Source organism: Etheostoma cragini, chromosome 10, assembly GCF_013103735.1.
Source record: "Etheostoma cragini isolate CJK2018 chromosome 10, CSU_Ecrag_1.0, whole genome shotgun sequence".
In the NCBI taxonomy this organism is placed as follows: domain Eukaryota; kingdom Metazoa; phylum Chordata; class Actinopteri; order Perciformes; family Percidae; genus Etheostoma; species Etheostoma cragini.
The window spans coordinates 23703024-23715412 of record NC_048416.1 but is presented as its reverse complement, the minus strand read 5'-3'; the positions used below and the strand labels follow the sequence as shown (position 1 = coordinate 23715412).

At 39.1% G+C, this 12389-nt stretch overlaps 2 protein-coding genes across 2 annotated transcripts; both read left to right on the top strand.

The window, feature by feature from the left end:
- Positions 1-141: 141 nt before the first annotated feature.
- Positions 142-5906, top strand: asb5a (ankyrin repeat and SOCS box containing 5a). Its single transcript, XM_034883607.1, has 7 exons — positions 142-524; positions 1945-2024; positions 3146-3253; positions 3489-3639; positions 4098-4232; positions 4872-5063; positions 5326-5906. The coding sequence occupies exons 1-7, from the start codon at positions 323-325 to the stop codon at positions 5451-5453; spliced, it is 996 nt and encodes a 331-aa protein (XP_034739498.1). The 5' UTR covers positions 142-322; the 3' UTR covers positions 5454-5906.
- A 447-nt stretch (positions 5907-6353) lies between these two features.
- Positions 6354-10013, top strand: spata4 (spermatogenesis associated 4). The gene is made up of 6 exons (XM_034883608.1): positions 6354-6680; positions 7070-7199; positions 7719-7837; positions 8996-9216; positions 9332-9391; positions 9571-10013. The coding sequence occupies exons 1-6, from the start codon at positions 6580-6582 to the stop codon at positions 9663-9665; spliced, it is 726 nt and encodes a 241-aa protein (XP_034739499.1). The 5' UTR covers positions 6354-6579; the 3' UTR covers positions 9666-10013.
- Positions 10014-12389: the final 2376 nt, after the last annotated feature.

Genomic DNA, 12389 nt, shown 5'->3' with positions numbered 1-12389 from the left:
CATTTACTTCCATTTATCCAGAATAAATACCACCATTAGTATTAAACCATTATCATTAAAACGTATGCTAAAAAGCCAACAGGTACCACCGTGTGCACAACTTAATGTGTATAAATTACACACACGCACACACACAAACACACACACACACACACACACACACCAGTAGGTGCTCTCAGGCACAGTAGCAGCTGCAAGGCATTTTTTGTACCAGCCAACCAGTCAGTACAGTGGGAGAAAAGTAGGTTACTCATGCTTTTTGGAGTGTCATCTGATCCTGCGTTCATCATAACCAAAGTCCCTCTGTAACGGGTCAGGGGAAATGTCAGACGCAACAGAGGAACTCCCCACCAAGTCCTTTGCGGCCCGGTTGTCCAATGTTTACCTCAGCATCTTGGCACTCTTCTGCTTTAAACTCCTTATTAAGATTTCTCTTAACTTGCTGACATACTTCTACATTATCCGTGGAAACCGTAAAGAGGCTGCCAGGATATCAGCAGAGTTCTATGAATATGGTCAACACAGTGAGTACTCAGTGTGAAAAAATGCCTTAAAAGGGTTGTTTAGGTGGTTTCTTTGTTCCACAAACTGCCTAATTCTTAGCATATGTATTAGTGTCCTAAAGGCACAATTGGTGTAAAATGTAATAACAATACAACTTTGTTTATACTATATACTAATTCACATGTTTGACCTCAGAAATATAAGGTTATAGGTAGAGTATAATTTTGCTTTAAAATCAAGTTGTAGTACTCCCCGCTCACACTCACAATTTCCGTGTTTACAAATGAGCTATAAATGCTGCATTGCTAATCCAATGAGTGTAAGAGCCATTCACTGTAATCACATTAATACAAACTCTATGAATAATAGTCTACTTTTCTTTCATCAGCTCGATAGCTACTTATAAATCTGAACTGTACATTAAATATTAAACAAAGACACTGTAGGCTGGTCAGCTCATTTTCTCTGATGTATTAATAGAACACAGTTATGATACCAAACCCCCACCCCCACCCTGTCCTAGTTTCCATTTCCAGCTATGCAGTGCACCCTTTTCACACTCAGACAGCAACTGACACAACGCTCCATATTGTCAGGGACGGGCTGGCTAGGAACACTCTGGGGGAAGAGGGAGACAACGACAACATAATCTGTATCTATCATTCAAGGGGAGGTTTAAATTAAAGTGGACCCACTTCATTGCATACTAATTAGCTAAGATGAAGGTGTTAGTTACGGTCCTGTAGATATGGTCTTCCAAAGCTGTTTGATGTCTGTAGTTGGGTCTTTTATATGTGTATAACGTCAGTCAAAGAATACAGGCTGCATGAATAAAAAAGAGCTTGAATTTAATAGAAAGCATTATATTGATTATAATCTATAAAATAGGATTAAAATGGCGGAGGGTGAGAATGATGATAACGTGTGTGGAATGCATCGGCTGTTATTCTGGACATTGACTCAGGTGGGCTTAACAAAATCTTCGTGCCAAAATTATATCAAATGTCCACAGCCAATTTCTCAAGTTTATGTTAATGTCTCATGTGAAAGGAGAGTAAATGTCCTTAGTTTACTGCATAAGAACTGTTGAAACACTGAAGCAAAATAATTTCATAAAGAAAATCCCACTGGTACATAATGCTTCATTTTTGTCTTTCACTATATTAATTTAACTGTGTATTTTACAACCAAATCTGCAAGTTTCAAAGTCAAACATACTGTATGTCCCACTACTTCTCTGTCATAATTACTCCAGAGAAGATAGAATATTTGTGTTCACAGTGTATGGTAGAAGTTCCAACTAATGTCTTCATATTTCTTTACTATAGGGTTAGAGGATTGGTCTGCTACAAATACTGTAAATGGCTCTGTATAAAAGTATCAGCCTAATAATATTAAATGGAAATGGGAGAAAGAACTAAATTCTTATTCTCACTGCAGGGTCCTGGGCTGACCGCTCACCCCTCCACGATGCTGCGAGTCAGGGCCGCCTCCTGGCACTGAAGAGCCTTATTTCACAGGTGAGGAAAACACACTCCCCTGCTAGAGTTACATGCATCCACTCATTTGTACACACTGGGTCTGTTGGAACTCTCCCTCTTGCAATTACAATTGCACCAATGCCTTTGTAGACTCCTGGTTTAGAGGTTGAAGAAACAGATGTTCAGGTGGAAGTGGCGAGTGTTATATGGGATACAGGTAATTAGCTAAATGATACCTTCCAACACAGATGTTTAATTGAATTTGTCCATCTCCCCCTCCATTAATTCTAACACAAGCGTTGGGATTCCTAGTCAAGTGAAGGCTTTAAAATGTGATGAGAAGACTTGTCTCTTGTACGGGTTATAAAATTTAATAGGGGCATGACATTATTGCTGAAGTTGTCGAAGCCAAAGCTTCCTCTTGGCCATTTATGGTTGTTTGCAAGTCTGCTGTTGCACAGGTTTCACGTTACAATAGGCAAGTGGCTAATTATCTGCAAATATGGCATGTCCACAGTCACCATCCGGACATTAATAATAAATCTTGTTTTTTAAGTAAATGTCAGGTGAAAAGCTCTGTAAGTTTACCAGATGACTTGCCACCTGAGAAAATACATCACTAAAACATATTTTTGAGTAAGTACATACAGCCCAGAATAATCATAATATACAGTATTACACAGCCATTATATTCAGTATCAGTTGCTGATTAATGCTAAACACTAAAACATTTCAAACGGAGAGGATATCCTCTCCCACTTGCATTTCCAGCTGCTCACAGATTGAGAAGTGTGCAACAGGAGAGTATTTTTTTTAGCTACAAAGCCAACAATGCCTTGCTCTTAACTCAGACAAGCTCATGACACAACAGTGACATCATGACATTATTTTGCATGCTGACTTATGAGCTCTTTACCAGACCTATATTGGATCTGCACTTTACAAACTCATTAATCTCTATTGTTCAGATAGTATAGTATAGTTTGTCAATTACCGACAACCATAACTAAAGAGAATGTGTCTGTTTTATAAAAAAACAGATAAGATATTAAAGTTCTTGCCATTCCTGGTGTTTGCCAATAGAGGCTGACAGAGGTCATGGATTGCTTTTTGCACCATTTAACATCTTAGCACATGTGGCTGTTTGATTCTGTTTCCAGGGTCACAGTGTGAATGTTCGGACTATAGACCATGTGACACCCCTTCATGAGGCCTGTGATGGAGACCATGTCGCTTGTGCCAGAGCTCTCATTGATGCAGGAGCAAATGTAAGTCACTCATTGTCCTTAAATTTTGCTATGCAGCACAGGTCAAATGTTGTTTCCATGGCTGGGAACATCTGGGTGGAAGTAACAAATGAGCAATGCTGCTCTTCTTTAGCAGGCGCTGTAGAACTATTAAGTTGTTGTTACCCTTCAACTGTTCCCTCCGGCTGTTGCCATTAGTCAACTTGCGTGGTTGAACAAGGCCTAAAAATAACTATTTAAGAAAATGTGTTTACAGGTCAATGCTTTTACAATTGATGGAGTCACCCCTCTGTTCATCGCCTGTACAGTGGGGAGTGTGGCATGCACAGAAATTCTTTTGGAAAATGGAGCAAAACCCCAAAGCCTTGCATACCATCCATCACCAATCCATGAAGCTACATGCAAAGGTATATTATGAGAAAGTATTTGGTATTATGACAAAATGCACCATCTATAATCAGATAGTTTTGTTGTTTGGCAATTAGCTGTCACAAGTTCAAGTTTAAAGCAATTAACCAATGCTAATTGTATCTGTGTTTGCTGCTAATGTTATAATAATATATAATAATATAATAATATAATATAATCTTAATATTACAACATGACCACTCAATCTCTGTTAATATATAAAATTAACCAATATATTAACATATAATAATATATGATTCCAACTCTACTTATTTCAGCTTACACTGAATCATGTCTTTCAACCTGTATGTGTGTCCTTTGCTGTGCTGTAAACCACTTTCTATAATGAACCTGAACCATGAAAAACGGCTTTAAAACATAACCCGAGTAGACAGCTTGGAGAATTATCTCGCACTGTCACTTACTGAGTACTGTCTTCATGCTCCATTACTTCCAGGTCATTACGGTTGTGTGGAGGCTCTGGTGACTTGGGGGGCAGATGTGGACACGGACATTCCTCACCTGGGCACAGCGCTATATACAGCGTGCGTCTGCCAGGAGCTGGAGTGTGCCAGGAAACTCCTGAGGGAAGGTCAGCTCGCAGCACAGTGTTGATCTTTACATGTCCGTACAGACAGGCACACATCCTGTATGAACATACACACACTGACACACAGGCACATTTATACATGCATGCACACTGGATTTTAAAAAGCCTCTGTAAAAGCATTCAGAACTAACAAAGAGTAATATTATTTGAGGTTAGCCGCTCATAAAACCATTGTTTTGGCCTTATGTTGGTGTATGTACTTTTTCCTGATGAACAACATTATTGCAGCATTTCGATCAGCCAATTTTTTGTCAGTTATTATGTCATCAAAGCAATGGTGAACACCTGTGGGACCTGTTGGTCTGTCAGTTTTTAATACTGGCCTCACTAATGCAGACACATCGCATGATGCAATATGATTAAGGAGCACCACTGCAGTCAGATCACACAGCTGACAGATCACATTTTCTAGCTATGTATGCCAATACTGCTATATAACAATATATATATATATATATATATATATATATATATATATATATATAGAGAGAGAGAGAGAGAGAGAGAGAGAGAGACACACAAAGTAACTTGTGGGTTACAATGAACATATACTGAGGATATCTGTGAACATATCTGACGATAAAGCTTTTCTGTCTGAACTTAAGTTGTCCTCCATACTAGGTGCAAATGTACAGAAAGGCAAATCCATGGATTCACCCTTACATGCAGCTGCAGAAAAAGACTGCACAGCTGTAGTGAAGCTGTTGCTGGACTTTGGTGCGGACATTAATGCCAGGAACAGAGAGCTTCAGAGACCTGTAGATGTGGCTCCCCCCAGCAGTCTAACAGAGGGTTTCCTACTGCTGTATGAAGGTACAAGAACACTTCTTTTTGTAAGCCACTACAGACCTACTGTATGTTTGCATGTATTATGTCTAACTTGTTCAATTTATGTCTGCGTTTGAACAACTCAATCAACAGATATACAAATTATCCAACTTTCCTTTCATGAGCTTGTAGAATGCCAGTTCAGAAAAAATGCTGTCAAACTGAAGTCAATAGTTTTTATACGGAACAGTTTTTACATATGGAGCGGGCTTACATAGTCTAATGTTTTATTGTCTCTTTTTCATAGCTACACCACGGCTGCTGAGCCAGCTGTGTCGTCAGTGCATCAGGAACTGCGTTGACCGTGACAGACTCCATCTTCTTTCCCACCTGCCCCTGCCCGTCAGGCTAAGGAACTTCCTGCAGTACCAATAACAGGCAGAACAATCAAACTGACTGCCTAAATGGGGCGTAGAGAAATAAGCCTTTGTCACAAAGAGCAAATCAACTAAATGAAGTCTTCCAACCTAGCTACCAGCCAATCAGTCACTGAGCAGCCACTGAGTGGCTGGCAGAGTTGAGCTGACCTGCAACCTATATGATTATTGACCTGTATGAATGTAAAGCAGGGGCTTTTAAAAACGAGTCAGAGCCTTCCCTGAATAAAGTATGGTGGAACAATGTAATAACAAAAATAGTATTTGCTATTCAAGTTTGCCTAATTTAGAAGATGCCTTAATAGCTACCAGATTTATGCAACATTGCATAATATTACAATGTCATATAATGCACCACACATGTGAATTAATATTCATAGTTTTCGGTTTGATACCTATTGTATTGCACACTTCTAGACAATTAAAATTGTTTTGAAACCTGGTGCCTTCCCAGATATGTTGTGTTGCAGGCTGTGGTAATGATGTTTGCCTTTATAAGTGCAGTGGGAGAATTATTAATAGGCTACAGACATTTTGAAATAGCTTGGACTGAGATACTGACAACTGGAGGCGGCAGAGTTTATTGTTAAATTCTAAATGGAAATATGAGGGAGTGGAGCAGCGTTTGTGTTTAATGATGAGACAATCTACAGCAGTTAAATAAAGCTCTGCAGACTTTATGAACAAAATCTAATTGGACTCAAATAGCCCACTGAATTATTTCACAATTTCGTGGTTCTGCTACATCTGTGTATTGATAAAAAAAAAAAAAAACTAAACTAAACTGCGTTTTATTTGTCTGTTTCATTTTTATGTTGGAATTTCTCCGTATTTTTTGTATTTGTTACATCCTGACGGGCTGTCTGTGTGTTGCTACTGCCATGTCCAAGTAGTGTGTCGTCTCGTTACCATGGTAACGGTAACGTACACAAAGAAAGTCCAGTGCGTCAAATTGCTGCTCGCTACGTGGCTAAAATCCCTCCGTTCGTTTATCATCGCAGAGAAAACCCATCTAGCTAATTAATTAGGGGTTAGCATGATTTCATGGATTGACTTGTTATAGCCTAGCTTATATAACAGTACAATAACTATTTGTTTCTTGATTCCATCGGGCTCAGAGCGGCATGTCTTATGCACAGTCTCCCAAAAAGACGGGACTACCAAGGGAAGTTGTGAAATGGCTGCAAAGCCTCGACTTGTCATTTTATCCGAAGAATATTCGCAGGTAAACACACGTTTAACATCTATCCGGATCTTTTTATAAATATCCATATCAGCGGGTGTTAGCGGGTGTTAGCTAGCTCGCTAGCTAACTTTAACGGTAGCCCGAAAGTAATTATTATTGAGTTCGACTCTGCAATGATAACGTTAATATAAATTTAATTTAACTTCAAACAGGAGTTTATGTTGCACCATAAAACATAAAGCAGTACAACAATAACAGACTTCACGCTCCAATAAATACTGTAACGTTGGATAAAAGGAAAAGAACAAGACAGATCTGAGATGAAACGCCAGTGCGTTCCAAAGATGCCGAGACAGCAAATTGTTCAAAGTGAATTTTAATGGTTGAGTCAATATGCTCAGTCTGTTATTGTCGCTTTTTATTTGCAGAGAACTTTCCAATGGTTATCTTGTGGCAGAGATATTGTCTCGTTATTACCCTCAAGACTTTCAAGTGCATTCCTATGACAAAGGAACATCACTTTCTGCCAAACAGAGGAACTGGAGCCAGATAGTGAAGGTAAGAGATTTTTAGATTAGATTAGATTAGATTCAACTTTACTGTCATTATGCACAGTGCAAGTACAGAGACAATGAAATGCAGTTTGCGTTCAACCAGAAGTGCAAAAAAGCAGAAAAGTGCAATGCGACATACAAAGTACAAAGTATCTAGATGGTGTATAGACAGGACGGGATCATGTGCAGTGAGTAATACATATGTACAGTATGTCCAGCTAGAAGGACCTGGGAAGAAATGTCTCTTTGTTCAGTTGGCATTTGGTTTAAGTGTGGTTTCACTTTTTAATAAAACAGATTGACTACTGAATTAGCATTAGAAATTATTACTTTTAGGTGTCCAAATCAGAACTTTGAGAAATAGCTTGAACTACCAGAACACAACAGCACAACTCCTAAACTATCAAATTGTATAAAATAATCTATACCAAAAACCCATATGGTTTATCTACATGCATTTGAGGGCTCTGTAACAGGAAGTTGTTGTTTTTTGAGTCACATAATTACTAAAAGTTTCCCCCAGTCTTTACAGAAGCAGAATTTGCACTTGATGCAAGAGGCCATTGATGGATCCATCCACTGTAAACCAAGAGCAGCTGAGCTGCTGGTGCAGGAGGTTTATACTATCTTAACTAAGAGGAGGTAAGTGTTGCTCGGGAGCAGGACAGGATTCAAAAGTTAATTAGCTCCTTTCTTGCTTTAAGCAGATACAGCAGATAAGATTGTTTCTATTTTCTTTTGCACACTTCATACATAAGTACACAATAAATGTATCCTGTTTATGTGTTATCAGTTTACCAGTTTCCCAACAACTTTGTTTTGTTTTGATACATTATTGTGAATTGGCAATTACAGAATTATTTAGCTCAGAGATCTTCAACAGGGAGACAGGGACCCCTAGGGCCTACAGGTAAGGTAGTCCTCAACAGATAAAGCTACTGTTCAACATTTCACAACATTAAAACATGATGTATAAATATATGAATATGTATACAATTATCATGTTAACACCTTAGTATTATATAGACCATAGAAACGTATATCTAGTGTGGCCGGTTTAGCTCAGTTGGTAGAGCAGGCGCACGTATATAGAGGTTTACTTCTCAACACAGTGGCTGTGGTTTTGACTCTGACCTGTGGGCCTCTCTACATATCATTCCCTCTCTCTCTCCCCTTTCATGTTTTCATCTGTGCTGTGGAAATAACAGCCTAAAATGCCCAAAAAAAGAAGGTATATCTAAAGGCTGTAGTCCGCCCCCACATGTTATTGTAGACCCAGTTTAATATGCATCTTAACTTTATACATTATATAAGTATAGTAAGGGGTCCCTGCTCCGTTTCTTTTTCAGCTAAAGGGTCCTTGGCTTAAAAACAGTGAAGACCCCTGGTTTAGCTTATACACTTCTCAGAAATGTGTTAGATTAAAGTACATGTAAAACCGAACATTATAAGTAACAGTCATGTAACTCTATCACAGGGTTGATTGTTACATTCTCAGATTTCATTTAATACTGATGCTGCTGGAAAGATCAAGGGCATTGCTATTACAGCTTTCACACATCACTGCTGAATATTTCAAATTAATACGAAACAATGCTGATGCTGTACAACTAAAGCTGGGTCATGAAGATATTATAATAACAATATGTGGGTGGAAAAAAAAAATCAACACCCCAATAAGTGCACTCAAACACAACTGAAGAGGATGCTAGTCACTACAGCTCATGTGTCCAGTGAAAAATGTAAATATAACAACAGAATCCTGTAAGTATTCTGATCTTTTTAAGTCTTCATTCTCAGCATCAGAGATGTTCAAGGCTCAGAGTCAAACTTCTCTGACCAGGAGTACCAGGAGCTTCTACCCGAACTGGCCCGCTCCACGGCCTCTAAGGCCATCAAGAACAACCTGAGGATAACAGAGATCATGGCTGAGCCCGATGTCAGCACAAACCAGAAAAAGGCAGAAGTCATCCTAAGCAGGTACCTGGACCACAAGGCTGCAGAGAGGGTTTCTAACCCAGGTGAGTCACCCAGGGGTGATGTCAGGCTTTCTGTCCGGGCAAATATAGGATGCCAATATAACTTTTCTGTTTGTTTTTTTCTTCCTTTTGGACAATTTCTTTGCTTTGGTGACAGGACGTTTTAAAGTGAAGCCTAATCTTGTGACATCCAGCTGCGACGATGACACTACATCAAGTAGGGGTTAAGTCTTACTCTCTCTCTCAACAATAACCAGCAGAGAGCGTTCATTCTGTAAATGTGCTCAAATGCATCATTTGGGTGTAGTAGAGAATGTTTTTTGACAAATAGTGACAGTTTTGATTTTAGGAACAGTAAAGTCTAACCAATCTATTTTCCAATTTCTGCTCTTTTAGAGTTCTGCTCCTCATCGACATGGAGTGGTGCTGCTGTTTCCTTTAAGGAAATAAAGGTGCACCAGCCTGCCAGGCGCTCCCTGGTTAACTATTAAAGAAACTGGATGGAGATCTGTGCTATAATTGTGTTGTGTGTTTTCCCTAGGTTTGTGGAATGATTAAGTGCACGTATTTTGGGGGGCGTTCAAAAGTATAACCTATTTTAACTATTATGCCTCAAGTATTTACTGAAGTTTACTTTGTTTTGGAAGACAGAGGACGTCACTGTTTGTTATGGCTTTAACATGGTTTGTTATGTAATGTTCTAGTGCCTCTTTCATCATTTTTAAGCCATGTCCGTTTGAACCAGTAGGTGGCAGCAACAAGTCACGAGCAGAGCTCTTTCAGACTCAAACCCACTTCGAAACGTGTACCATTGACAAAAAGATAGTAAATGCAGCCGAGATGTTTCTGTTGTCCACTGTGGTATGGGGCAACAGACATTTTTCTCTATCTACATTTTAAGAAATTATGATCAGCCACCTGCCAAATACTGGTAAAACTATGCTTCAGATGATTACATTTACTGTGGTAGGCACCACTTTAGGTAACTAATAACTGATTCCTGAATTGGCTTTCTAGAGTTGGGGAGTAACGAGTCCAAGTGACATGAAGACATGAAAGCTTGTTTCTCATTTAATCACTAATGTTCCTAATTGCATAGCCCTTGGTTGAATGGATTTCAGGAATACTTTACAGGCAGATCCTCAGCGTTAATAGCACCATATGTTGGGCCCCTTTAGCGGATTACCTCAGGGCTGTGGCACCTCACCTTAGCTGTGCTCACTGTAAGTGAATGACGTTACAAAGTTTCCGTACTGACTGAAGCATTTTCATGTTTTTAATTATTTAGTCACCGTGAGCCAGTTACCACAGAGTAATTTTGCTCGTGGTCTGCTGGTTAATAATTTTTTTAGGGGTGCAACAACAGCTTGTGTGCAAGATGCATTTCTTTAAAAGGCAATCAAGGTTGAGTATTGGGTTTAAGCTAAAAAGTTAAATTATACGGTTTTGTACTTTTTTTTTGTTCCCTCAAAAGGGGTAAACAAAGATCAGCTGTAACCATTAACCGGCATTAACAGACTTATCTAATGGTGGAATATTAAACTCTCCGTAAACATTTTAAATTTGTTATGTATAAACTAAATGTACAGTTGTTTACCTGACTGGCAAGGAAACAATTTAGCTCTAACCTAAATTAACAATACACAAGTATTTAACGGATTACTGCTGTAGACTTTATTGACCTGTCTTTTTAGGGTTATAGTTTCTAACCAGTTAAATTCTCACTGAATTTCTGAAAAAAAACACAACTATACATCCATTGTAATCTTGCAAAACTAATTATATCATCTTCTTCATTGTGTCCTTATTTTTGCATACTTAATGGAGGATATGATTTCATTTGTTTCTGTTGCCAAGCCACTTGGATTCACTTTGAGATCGAGATCACTCTGTTGGCCCCACATCTCCAAGCACTCATGGATGCTCAGTGTACAGTACAATTGAGCTGTGAAGCTAGTGGAAACCGGATGACAGGATGATAAGTGTTTCTGGCTGACTGCCTGGCTTCTCATGTGGTCTAAGAGCCTGGGTTTTCAAAAGAGACATGGGACAATGCTGTAAAGATATGACCTCTACAGCCTCAAAAGACTAACAGCTACTGATGACCATGAGATTTATTGCTGCCATAGCGACACGCAAAACCAAACAAAACATAGACAGATATGCTAAACTGTAAACACAATGTTAAAATGGGACACTTTTTCAAAAACATGAATGTATCAACTGTTTTATGAGAGTAAGAGTGGATATCTGACATTTGAACGAATCCACCAGCCTATATTATATCTCATGGTCTCTTTAAAATCAGCAGCCCATCCTTTTTCCATGCTAGTCAAAGGCTGGTAAAGCCTCTTTCCCCTCCTTCTTCAGTGTAGCTGTAAAACCTGACCTCCTTAATCTTTCAGTGTCTTTGGATTTCCCTCAGCTTGACTGGGCGTGAACACACATCAGCACTTAAGACGAAGAGCGCTGTCGCCTGTTGATTTCAGCAGGCGCTGGGAGATGAGCGTTGGTATTTTGATTTTCTGTGTTGAGCCTCACATTCGGCTACATTGGTTTGTACTGAAAATCCAGATTGTGGTGTCTGTAGCATGTGATAACATGTAAATGCAAAATAACAAATGTATACTGCAGACTATCAGAGAATCAGAGAATCCTGTTACATTCTTTTTTCTAACGCACAGAATATTACTGTTAATACTAATAATGGAAAGTCAGTTGGGCTGCTTTACATTAAAAAAAAAAGCACTGGCCGGGGTTACAGGGTGATGTTTATATGTATTCAATATCTACACGCCTCTTTTACAGAACAATATCTAGGTCCTGGTTGCTATGGTAACTAGCAAGCCCATACTGGAGAGCGACTAGGAGACATTGATAAGCTTACTGCTTCTTTGACTCCTTTTGTTGGCCATGAGCACAGGTATTGGCTGTATGATTGTAAGCTCATGCATTTATACCAAAAAAATATGCAAGCACATTTGTTGAAGATGAAAACATGCACTTGTAGAGAACACAGATGAAAATAAGAGATGCCAGACAACTGATGTTAGAAACTCATGATGCCTTAAATGCCCTAAGGAAGTGTTTCACCATCTGCTGTTTTTACCTATCGGCATCATGGTGCCCTTAGTGTGAAGGAAACTCTAGTGGCGAAGGCAACGGGATGCAGCAGAGGGGGGTTCAGCACCTTGTTGGAAGCACAGACAGGAACA

What these genes read in the sequence shown, in the direction of transcription:
- asb5a (XM_034883607.1), top strand. Translation starts at nt 323, where the DNA reads ATGTCAGACGCAACAGAGGAACTCCCCACCAAGTCCTTTGCGGCCCGG. An exon ending in TGAAGAGCCTTATTTCACAG is followed by an intron (nt 2,025 to 3,145) that starts GTGAGGAAAACA and finishes TTCTGTTTCCAG; the next exon opens with GGTCACAGTGTGAATGTTCG. An exon ending in CAGGAAACTCCTGAGGGAAG is followed by an intron (nt 4,233 to 4,871) that starts GTCAGCTCGCAG and finishes CCTCCATACTAG; the next exon opens with GTGCAAATGTACAGAAAGGC.
- spata4 (XM_034883608.1), top strand. Translation starts at nt 6,580, where the DNA reads ATGTCTTATGCACAGTCTCCCAAAAAGACGGGACTACCAAGGGAAGTT. An exon ending in ACTGGAGCCAGATAGTGAAG is followed by an intron (nt 7,200 to 7,718) that starts GTAAGAGATTTT and finishes AGTTTCCCCCAG; the next exon opens with TCTTTACAGAAGCAGAATTT. An exon ending in ACTATCTTAACTAAGAGGAG is followed by an intron (nt 7,838 to 8,995) that starts GTAAGTGTTGCT and finishes CTTCATTCTCAG; the next exon opens with CATCAGAGATGTTCAAGGCT.